The 12,561-nt window shown below is 33.2% G+C and overlaps 1 protein-coding gene across 1 annotated transcript in view; it reads left to right on the top strand.

Moving 5' to 3' along the window:
• Positions 1-849: 849 nt before the first annotated feature.
• LOC110096226 (CDPK-related kinase 3) overlaps positions 850-12,561 on the top strand; it is a gene marked incomplete in the record, with an annotated part of 24,259 nt that continues 12,547 nt past the window's right edge. Inside the window, 2 exon segments of the mRNA XM_020822070.2 lie at positions 850-1,584; positions 7,727-7,857. Coding sequence (XP_020677729.1) covers positions 1,006-1,584; positions 7,727-7,857 — 710 coding nt within the window.

Below are 12,561 nucleotides of genomic sequence, written 5' to 3' on the forward strand. Positions count from 1 at the left end.
TATCTAGAAGACTTGGTTTAAGTTATATTTGTTCTATTCAAGTCAGCTCAATTCAATCTGCCTAGTTTCAGCTCAATAAGAACTCACCAATTTGTATATAAACTCGCCTCAAGCAAGCGACTATGATATATGAACTCATCACAAGCAGGCGAGTGATAGACATATAATATTAATGTTTTAAGTATTATATATATAAATAGCATCATAAAGTGGTATGCATGTAAATCCCCCTCGAACATACATTATAAGAAATTGCAAATCTGCCCTAAAGATGTACACAATTTTCATTAAATTTGAAAATATTTTAATTACATCATGCCTTAGTAATTATGCACACAACAATTCTTTTAATAATATTATCTTACATTTATATTATTATTTGGTATTAAATAAAATTATCTTGCTCCCAAATAAGCGCCTTTTTTATTGTGTTTTTTGAGCTGATGAGTCATTAATAGGGTGCATGACTTAGATCAAACATTTCAAAATGCATTCATCATAAAAATAAAAAATTATATCTATAGGAATATGAAAAAAAAGATTTATTGATTGAAGCCTAAGAAGTGCGCTTTAAATAAGGTGCTGTTTGCAAATAAACATTTAAAAAGGGCTAAAACCTAATTTTAAAATTAGGATTGAGTTGCAACTTGGCTTTAAACTATAACATAAAATGCAATTTATTTTAATACAGTGGGTGTTTATGAGAATTTTAAGGAAGATTTACTGAGTTAGTAAAGATAGAAGTCAAAAGAAATCAAAATATTACAAATATGTCCATATTTTTATCTATGTTTTTATTATTTCCTCTTTCCTATTATATAACTGGAAATTTTTGTAAATTTTTTTTATTATTTTTTACGTTCCTCGACCTCGGAACGCTTTTTTCTGATGGTCGATCTTTGACCTTTCCGATTCCAAGAACCAGAGCCTCGATCCCTCTCCGAGAATAAGAGGGAGAGGTTTCGCCGGAAAGTAATCTCCGCCGGCGAAGGTGGTGGCGAAGACATGGGTCAGTGCCAGGGGAAGAACATCGCTGTGGCGGAGGACGCCGACGGAGTTGAGGATGGTCGACGCCATCGCCGTAAAAGAACTCCAACGCACCCATCCAATGGCTTATCTTCGTCTTCTGCTACGCCGAATGCGGCTCAAGGCGGGGCCACGCCGGTACACCATTCGTTGGGGAACTTTTGGCCTAGTCCGTATCCGCCGGGCTCCGCGACGGGGAGTCCCCTCCCGGCAGGGATCGCACCTTCGCCGGCTAGGTCTACCCCTCGACGGTTCTTTCGCCGACCGTTTCCTCCTCCTTCACCCGCGAAGCACATTAAGGCCTCCCTTGTCAAGCGATTTGGCACGGCTAAGCCCAAAGAGGGGACCATCGTTGAGGATGTCGCGGCTTTGGCCGTGTCTCCTGAGGTGGAGAGGCCTTTGGATAAGACTTTTGGGTACGGGAAACACTTTGGGGCTAAATATGAGCTCGGGAAGGAGGTGGGGCGGGGGCATTTCGGCCATACCTGCACAGCGAGGGTGAGGAAGGGGGACATGAAGGGCCAGATCGTTGCTGTCAAGATCATCTCCAAAGCTAAGGTGCGTTGGTATGTCTATAATTTTTTTTCTTTTTTCTTATTTTGTTGGCAATGTTTTCTATGTTTTGGTCATTCTCTGCCCGCTTTAATTCATAAGAATTTGATTTTTTTTTCTCTTGTGGAAAATTTTTCTCAGCTGATTGTTTTGATGTTGTTTCTTTTTATTTATTTTAAGCACCCGGAAAATTTTCATTTGACCACACGGAAAGGTTGGCGTTATACTGATAGTGATTACCTGGAACCGACGCATGCGATTTTTCTTTAAGCATAATTGTGTGTTTTCTTGCTTTTTCGAGGTTTTAAATTATGTGATTTTATCTTTGATTGTTGTATTAAAATTGTGAAACCAAAAGGTACTTGTGATTCTATGTTTGGAATAAGAGATGACACGCATTTCATGCAATTAGATTTATAAATAGATCAGTTTTCATATATGACCACAAATTCAATGTATGCCATGGGCCTAAATATAGTTGTTTTTTAATGCATTGTTGAAGAATTATGTACATTTCTCTGGTTTAACCACTTTATAATGCATTGATTTATTAATCTATATATATTTCTTGTTTTTATTCATGCCGGATTATTAACACCTCATGATTGTTAGAAAAGTGAGAATATTCTGTTAATTGAAGACCAAAGTATAGGAAGACCACAAGAACTGATGTAGATTTTCAAGATACTAAAACATTATTGAATTCAATTGGTTCGAGAAATTATCTATTACCATAAGTTCTTAAACCAACTTTTGCATTAGTTTTTAGTGCTTTTAAATATTGTTACACGAGAAATATATGAACTTAATGGTATTCAACCTCAATCTTCAATACTATTGATATACTACCATAATCCTTTTAATTATTATAAAGATATTACCTATGATGACCGACATTGCTCCTCAAAGAGGGGTGCAGTGTCCGACACATATTTGACAGGACACACCTTTAACACGTGTCAGATACGTTTCGACGTATCTGATTAAAAAATATTAAATATAAATTGGACACGCGTGTCCCTCTCAACATTGACAACAGATGCCCTCTTGATATCGACACTCGATACTTATTGTGATGTTGCCCGACTCTCGATAGTATTGTTGCTTCATCTCTTGATGCCTAATACACAACATTGACGTCCGACTCTTGATATCCTAATATTAATCATTTTAAGCACAGATTTTAGTTAAACGACTTATTATTTCTAAATTATTTTAATATTATACTTATTCAATTTTTATATACTATTTTTAAAATAAAAAATTATAATACCATGTCTAACCTGTGTACATGTCTTATATTTTTAATAATTGACGTGTCACTTGTTTGTGTCGTATCATATTCGTGTCGCTGTGTCCGTGTTTGTGCATCATAGGATACCACCCTAGTTTGCCCATGTTAACCTAAAAGGTACATTCCATTAAATCTTTTTTTTTTTAAAATAGCCCTTAAAGAGTTAAAGTTCACCTTTATAATGAAAATAATCTTCCCCACAATCCCAATCTTTAGTTTCAACTTATGTTAATTATCTCTTGCCAATCTTGAAACTATTTTATTATTGCTCATATGTTTGTCTTTGAATTAGAAGCATCAAATTCACTTCCATTACTTATTTTCCATTTTTAGCAAAGTAGATGTATCATCATCATCATGGAAAAATAGTTTTGGGTTTGTTTTTAAATCCTCATTCTCCATTTGTCCCACCACTGAATGCTATATTAGATATTAAACCCTTTTATAGAAATATTTATGCATCTATTTCTTTGGAGTCAACATAGGAAATGCTAGATCCTTAGGCATATTGGAGGAAAAATAATGCTAGACAAGCAAAGAAGCCCATCATGAAATCAATGATTAAAGCCCAAATTTTATAACAATTAGCTGTAATTTATTTTATTTATTTTTCATTTTAAATTGAGGCGTCGATCATTTGAGTTCGGGAGAAATATTTGGAATGAAAAACGTATTTTGAAACCATATCAATTAGCCCAAATTAAGGATTCAAGAGAAACACTCAAAGATTTGTTGTGTCATTATTAGTTTCTAAATAGGGAGAGAGCTTGAGAGCCTAACCTATATAGCTCTTGGACGAATTTTGTTGGAGAGGTTTTGGTGTATTTCCTTATGTGTTTCTCTCATTTTTTTACATCACTGCATGTATTATTTATATCTTATATCTTCAATGAAAAAAATTTCTTTGATCTCTTATAAAATTTGTGTCTGCATGGTGTTGGTGTGATGCAATCTTTTGGATTGATTTATGAATTATAGTTAATATTTGCAAACCTTAACATTCATCACCCCCTCTAAACTTGTTCTCCCACATCTCCACCATCTTCCTAAGAGCTCAAACTCACTCGGGCTATTAAAAATTTGAGCCATATTCCTCTCACCAAATATCAATCAGGCAATCATTTTATTCATCTATTGTGCCCAATTCATAAAGAGAATTCAAAACTTCCCAAACACTCATCCAATCAACCTAAAATCACCACTATTAGTTAGTTAACATTCTAAAATTTAGATTTTGATTTCTCTATACTTATCTGCCTAAGAAAATCCAACCATTCACTACGATAAAAGTTTCAATGAGACACCTGTCCTAAAGCCCTAAAACTACTCACTATTTTCTTCGCCTTTCACGAACCCTAAACTTTCCATCTCCACTCTATTAACCCTTGAAACCATTTAGAGGAATAAGATGACTGAAACATATTAGCTATGCGTACATTTTAAGTCTCAAACTCAAGCCAGTGTCAACAAGGTAATGGGTCAACACCATATGCAATCTTTGAGAGGATAAGGTAGAGTTGCAAATAGGAACCAAAGCTTCAAATGAAATGAGGGTAAATTGAGGATCATAAAATTTCTTGATACAATATTTAATGAAGCATCAAATCAAATTTTAGTAAACAATACTTGTTAAATTATATGTTTGAAGCACTCTTTGTAGATTAATGAGGATCCTTGTTACATCACTCCAACATTGTATTAGCATATTATTATGTTTGTTAGCAATGCTAAGTGGTGATTCTATTTTTTTTCAATCTACTTTGGAAGTGTATAGTTTTGCGTGTTTACCAATGTTGATCAATATTTCTAGTCTAAGAATTGCTTGATAGGTAATGGTTTAGATAATATAATAATGACAACCGGGGGTTACATCTTAATGTTTGGCCATAAGAATCTTTTCCACACGAAGTACTCCCATCTTTAAAAAAAAGTTACTTTAGGAGAGCAATAACAACTACTTTGAATAAGAGACCATTAGGGATGTTCTAATCTATGCTAACAATAGAGGAATGCTTGTCAATATAGCACAAATTTTTGTAGAATCTCATCCATGACTTCTACTCCATTGATGCTTAATTCCAATATGAAAATTCTCATAAAATTTATTAAAGAAAAAAAAAAAACCCTAAAGAAACAATCACAAATGCTATTTTCATCATTAATAGTGTGTGGATTACTCATCTATGAAGCATAAACTTGACTAAAATCATAACTTGAAGGTTAGCCATGTGGTTGAGGCTGAGAACCATAAAAGTAGCCTCATTGGGGGAAATTAATACACATAAAGCATCATATTCTAAACCAAAAAATAAGATGAGTTTGAAAAAATTAATAGAAGGTCAAGATTAAAAAAGAGAAAAAAATAATGAAGGTCTATTCATGAACGATGAAAACGAGCATTTACAAGTTGGGATCAAAATTGCAATAATAACAAGCATTTCACATCAAGAACATCTTTTTACAATTAAAGATGATCGTAGCAATGAATAAGATGGTTATTATCAATCAAGAAGATGTATGCATGAAGATTGACTGTGTTTAGAAATTGATTGAGATTGTAATACTCAACAAAGACTTTTTACAAATTCAAACAAGTTATAGTTGATGCAAAATATGGAAGATGAAAAGGCAACCTTCTAGATGTTTGACTGTATGAGTCCTTCCTCCATGAAAGTATTCTTAACTTATGAAAATCTGAAAAAAGTTACTTTAGGTGAAGATTGATAGCTATATTGAATAAGAAACCATTAAAATGCTATAATCTATGTTTGGTTAGGGGTGGAGGGACTCTTGTCAATGTAGCTTATAGCTTGGTAGAATATCATCCAAATGATTTTCCATTCCGCCTGTATTTAATTCCCATGTCAGAAAATCTCATAATGATATATTAGGAATACATACGATGCTACCTTGATAAAGAAACCATCACAAATGCAATGATCCACATCAGTTGAAGGAGGATTGCTTCTCTATGAACCATAAACCTCATTAAAATCTTGAGATGGGGTTATTAGCCATGTGGTTAACATTGAAAATTATAAATGAGTATTTATGGAGGAAATTAGATATCAGAAAGAAGTTCATAATCTAAATGGGAAAGAAATGCAAGTTTGAAAAGGAAATAGGAGGATGAGATTGATTTAGTTTAGAAAACCAATTAAATTGCATTATTCACTTAAAGTTTTGTTGAATTCAAAAGTTGTAGATGACAATCTATGGAAGGGAAAGATGCAGTCCCATGTCAGAAGTATTAAGACTAAAGATCAAGGGTGAAAGTTTTAGTATTTTTGTAAATCCTTTTGCTGAGTGTATTCAAGATACAGAAAATGCACAAACTGGGGTTTTTTTAATTTATTTGCTGTAGATTTTTTTATTTAATTAAATTAATTTAGATGTTCATGATTATTTATTTATCAACTTTCTTGACGTATCAGGTTTGAGTTATAAGTTCTACATAATTTGTAATTACTTTTCTCATGAATAATGGAGGATGGAATGAGAAGTTGAGTTGTAGCTTTCTTCAATAAAAAATAGAATGCGGAGGGTTTTTCTCTTTCTTAGAGTTATTCCAAAATATATAGATGCATTTTTCTATTATATTTTTTTCCTCTTTGGAGTGTATCCAATAAGCCTCACTAGATCCTACATTTAAATTTCTTCAACAACATCCCCCCCCCACCCTAATCACCCACACTACCGTCATCATGTATCACATTGCTCAAATGGATTGTTCCAACTTTTAATTGAGATTTCCTTGATTGCCGGTTACAGTTGGCATGGTACATTATTAGAACGCCTGGATGGATTAAAGAGAACCTACTCATCCCTTTGATATGTTTTTCCTGACAAAATAGTACTGTTATTTTATTCTTGTAACTAATTCAAGGATAATATTGATCATAAAGATAACCTGGATGCCTTTGTGGGCAGAAAGTTTATTTAAAACTATACCATTTGAGAAATTAATACTGGAGCTAGCATTTTACTAAAGAAAAGGTCTGGGTGGTTCTCCTTCCTTCATCATTCAAAGAAGCCACCTTGATTCCCTTGTGTGGCCTCTATAACTTTTTTTAAATCTAAAATTACTACAACCACACTTGCCATTTTGGAAAATCCTTGCTGCAAATTATAATATTGCAAATTATTGCAAAGGATAGCATTGCAAGTTATACTGATTTAGGTTTCTATGGTATTTGCCAAACTCATTAATGATCTTCTTGAGCAAAAACACTTGTTGCTTATTGGCCAAATATGGCCCTCAAAACTCTGTGTGGTGTTATTATCCTTTTGTTATGATTACTTTGATAGTGGTTTGTGCTTCATTGTGACTTCTAGGTTGTGGATTTGAATATGAAAAGCAGTTCTCTGTAGCATAGGACAGGGCTTTGCACATTAACCCTTACTAAGTCTGCATGGTGAGAACCTCATGCGCTCAGTATGTCTGTATGTCATTTTTTTTATTGAGAAGTTAACGCTAGGAATGCTTCACTCCATCCTTTTGCTACTTAACAAGAGAAAATAGCCGTGGCATTTTAAACATTGTTTATGTACCAGTTATATTTAAAACATTCTCTTGAACTTATGTTAGAGTTATTCTTATCAACATGTTTTGAAATGCCTTTATTTTGTCGCTAGTACACAATGAAATGTGACTATCCTCTGCTCTTCTGTATTCTTGTGGAATATCTCAATGAATGTGCATTGATTATTAATTTAGACATGCAATTGCTCTTCTACTTTCGTCTGCTGGTTTGTGATTCTTAGTTTTATTTTCATTTATAATTAATTAAATCTGGTCTAAAATCTTATTGTTTACATTGGCAGAATGGCTAATCTGTTATAATTTTCTAACAGATGACAACAGCTGTGGCAATTGAAGATGTTCGTAGGGAGGTGAAAATACTGAAAGCTCTGTCTGGGCATAAAAACCTTGTCAAATTTTACGATGCATGTGAGGATGCCCTTAATGTCTACATAGTAATGGAGTATGTCCTCTTTTCAACAGTAGCTTATTAGCTGCATGCTGTTTCGCATGCCAAACATCATGTTTTACATTTTTACATTTGTCAAGCCTGTGGTCATAATGGAGTTTGCATTCCTTTTGTTTTAATGTTCAGGCATTTTTTATCCTATTCCTTTTATTATCAATCGAACTGACATGGCTACCTGTGGCTTTATCATGATATGTATTGTTTAGAGTTTTTATGGTTTTTTTTTTTTGGTGTCAGACTACCTCTTCTCCAACAACATTGGTTCTAACCACATAATTTGTTTTTGCTGCTACTGGTACTGTTAGCTGACCAATACTTTATTAAATAGTTAAAAAAAGTGATGGCAAAGTGTGATGAATGCAAATGAGATGTAAATATGGAGATGATATGGGGTGACTAATGAGGTAAATGTGGATTGATATATACAAGGAGGTGTGGGAATGACTTTACAAAAGAGAGTGACTTTCCAAATGAGGTAAATATGGATTGTTAATATGTAGCGACCAAAAGAGAGTGACTTTTCAAGATTGGCCAAGAGACACCCTAAGTTAAAATATTTTTCTAGCATGGGAAGGGCTCGAACAAGTCAGGAATGAGGTGCAATGAAGGTGTGAGAATGCGGTGGGATGAATACTGAAGTGAGAAGGGATGTGTGCGAGGTTGTGGATGTTATGGAGAGGGGGTAAGGTTGGGGAATTTTAACCGGAGGGGGGTATAAGGCTCACTTGGGGGAGCTTACCCCGAGGGGGATAAGGTTGGGTTCCATGGGATGGTGTAACCATAGCCTTAGCCCTTAGGGACCTTTTTATTATTTTCTATAACTTTTCTTGTGAAGATGGAGATGGTGAGATGGAGGAGTTATTAGATAGAGTGGAGTGGAAGATAGAGTATGGAGTTGCTATGGTGAGCTTTCAAGCTACAATGGCCATGGAAACAAGAATGGCAATCCTTGACCTTGTGAAAGAATGATCATCCTCTATTGGCGGTGGAACAAGGATTTGCATACATAAAAAATATTAAAAACATAATTATAAGATTTCTCATCAAATAAATCATATAATCATGCCATGAAAGCCTCCATGGACCATTCACCACCAAGTAAAAGGAGGGGAACCCAATTTGGGATAAAACAATACTAAAATAATTTTTTTTTTATTCATTTTCATCATCTTTGGAGCATAGGTTGCGGCGTGATACTAATGTTATGGAGCGTAGGTTGCGGCGTGATACTAATGTTTCTCAAAATCAATTTGATTCATGCCGGGTAGGTCTACTATGGAAGCCATACATTTATTGAGAGGTTTGATGGAGAAATTTAGAGAGAATAAGGAGGATCTACATATGATATTTATTGATTTAGAGAAAGATATGTAAAGTTCCAAGAAAAGTGTTACGGAGAGTTCTTGAAAAGAAAGGAGTTAATAATGCTTATATTCAAATCATTAAAGATATGTATGCATGAGCTATTACTTGTGTTCAAACACAAGGTGGCTTGCCAAGTATTTTCCTATTTTGGTTGGATTACATTAAGGATCAGCCTTAAGTACATATCTTTTTGCTTTTGTCATGGATGTTCTCACTAGACATTTGCAAGAGGATGTACCTAGTGCATGCTTTTTGCTTATGATATTCTTCTTGAGTTCTTGTTGATAAGACTAGAGAGAGAGTTGAAGCTAAACTTGAATTATGGAGGTCAACTTTAGAGTCTAAAGGTTTTCTCTTGAGTATATCTAAAATTGAATATATGGAGTGTAATTTTAGTAGCAATAGACCTAGTGAGGGGATTATGACTTTGGGTGATCAAGTCATTAATAAGAGTACACGGTTTAGATATCTTAGATCTATTGTTCAGAATGATGGTGAAATTGATGGGGATATTATTAACAGAATTCAAGTTGGATGGTTGAAGTGGAAGAGTGCATCGGGCTTATTGTGCGATAGAAAAGTCCCCTTCAAACTTAAGGAAAAATTCTATAAGATGGTGGTGAGACCTGCAATGCTTTATGGTGCCGAATGTTGGCCATTAAAAGAGAAGCATAATGCTAAGTTAAGTGTTGCAGAGATGAGGATGCCCTTAGAGATAGGATACGAAATGAGCATCTACATGAAAAGGTTGGAGTAGCTCTAGTGGAAGATAAGATTAGAGAGAGTCCCCTTAGATGGTTTGGTCACATTAAACAGAGGCCGTCCGATGACCCGGTTAGGAAAGTTGAGGTATTAGATTTGACTTATGTTAAGAAAGGTAGAGGAAGACCTAAAAAGACTTGGTTAGAAAATACCTTTCTTTTTTAGATTTAAATGAGACTTTGACTTTTTATCGGACGCAATGGCAAAAAAGGATTCATGTAGCCGACCCCACATAGTGGGACAAAGGCTTGATGTTGTTGTTATTGTTGTCTTTTTCATCATCTTTATGCTTACACAAAAATTCAAAGCAGCAAGAAGATATAGACTTAATTTCAAATTTCAATATTCAAATTCAAACTGAAGAGGGACAATTTCAAGTGTTAGAGGAGCAGTTTGAAGTGGAGGTAGTTTTGCATGAAGTGGTGCCTTGATTCGTGGAGCAATTGGGGTAGGTGGCAGTTAGAGAGCTTCTAGCACTTCAATCATGTTCTTTTTGGATGTGTCTTGCACGGGGAAATTGGGGTTGGGCGTGTCTTGTGTGGTACTGCTTCGAGGGATCTATTTGAACTTAATTGCATGGAAAACCCGACCACATGCTTTACACTTGTACCTTGAATCACATTTTATGCATATGACTTTCCCTTGACTTGTATGAGGCTGGCCTCATATTGATGATCAATGAACCACTCCTAGTAGTTTCTACCTTTCTTTTTAAGTTTCAAGGTTGCAACCATTACAAGAACTATTAAAATAAAGAAGAATAACAAACATTTCATTCATTCCCCTTAATGTGTTGCATCTTATCTTGCATGGATTGATGTGCCAATCTTCACTCACAACCCTTGATTTATTTATTGAAGAATGAATGCATGATCTTCCAATGCGACCCTTGATAATCTTATGCATGGTTTTGAAAATCAGATCGGACTAACTGATTCAACTGTGGACTCAGTCATATGGTCAGTCCGATCCATCATAAAAATTAGCCATACTTCTAATCGGTATAAATCCGTTAGAATCGCCTATTCGATTAGCAAATTGTTGAACTAGTTCTAATTTCTTAGAATCAGCCTGTTCAATTACTATCCATTATTAAATAAATTAATTTAATACATTTTGTATAAAATATTAAACTTAATAAATTAATTCAGATTTAATATATTTAATTTTATAATGAGTATTAAATTCCTATAAAAATCATTTTTCAAGCAAGAAACAACCAGTCATTTTTAGTTTTTTACGTTGTCCCAACACAATATGCTAGTTTCTTACACATGCATAAAACCAAAAATGCTATATAAATCATACTAAACAAAGTTCTCAATTAATGTGAGACTAAAAAACTAAGTTGAATTTCTCAAGTTTACAACCTACGCATTACATATTTTTTGAATAATATTTATTTTTAGTTAATAATAATTTATTTATTTATACACTACAAAATAATAATTTTTATATATTTATTAATGATAAATTATTTTTCATAAATAATTTATAAATATAAATTTGGTACAGATGTGAATTATATCTAAGAATATAATATAAATTAATAATAATTTATATTAAATTTATAAATTGATATTTGAATTAAATTTATCTTAACTATGAATCAAATTTAAAATTTGAATGTGTTTAAACTTAAAATTATAAAAACTATTATTTAAGTATTCTTTTTTTATAATTTTATGATTCTTATCTTATTTAGATAATATTTAAATAATATTAATATTTATTACCTTATTAGGTTCAACCCCCATCAAATTAGTCAACCTTGAACCTCTTCCTCTTCTAGTTTAATATGTGGTCCGATTTTCACAATATTGCTAATACTAATTAAAAAACTAATCAACACCTAATCTCATTTTGTCATGCCACTCGGTCATATTATTTATTTTTATGTAGCTAGTATTAAAGTTAGCTAATCAACAAAAATAGGAAAATTTGAAACTAGCCCCCAAACTATTTGTTTATGGTTAATTTGGTCTCATAGTATCTCTTTGCCCTAATTTGGTCCCTCGATAATATAAAATTGATCCAAAATAGTCCCTCATATTATAATTGTGATATAAATTTGATCTCAATTCAATCCCAAAAAGATCATTTTGGGATAAATTTTTTATTGTCGAGAGACTAAATTGAAGTAAGGTTATACCCCGGGACTAAAATGACCATATACAAAGGTCCCGTACAAAAATGATTGAAATCAATCAGGCTATAATCCCACTACATGGGGTCGGCCTCATGAATCGTTTTTCTCATTTGTGTTATATTAAGAGTCAAATTCTTGTCTAAATCTAATATAAAAAAGTTTTTTTTTCTAACCAAGTATTTTAAGTGAGTATGTATTTTTTATTTTATGGAGTTATTTATGCATTAGGTGTATGTTTGCTAAGCAACTGAACACGCTAATAAGGGGGCAGAGAAATTAAACACTTGAATTTTTTAGATTATCATATTGTACGATCTATATTATACTGTATAATCTATTCAATAAGAAATTAATTCAAATATTTAATTAAATCAAATTAATTAAAATTAACATATAACTAATTATGCTCTAAAAATCACCAA

Source organism: Dendrobium catenatum, unplaced genomic scaffold (assembly GCF_001605985.2).
Source record: "Dendrobium catenatum unplaced genomic scaffold, ASM160598v2 fragScaff_scaffold_156, whole genome shotgun sequence".
Classification (NCBI taxonomy): domain Eukaryota; kingdom Viridiplantae; phylum Streptophyta; class Magnoliopsida; order Asparagales; family Orchidaceae; genus Dendrobium; species Dendrobium catenatum.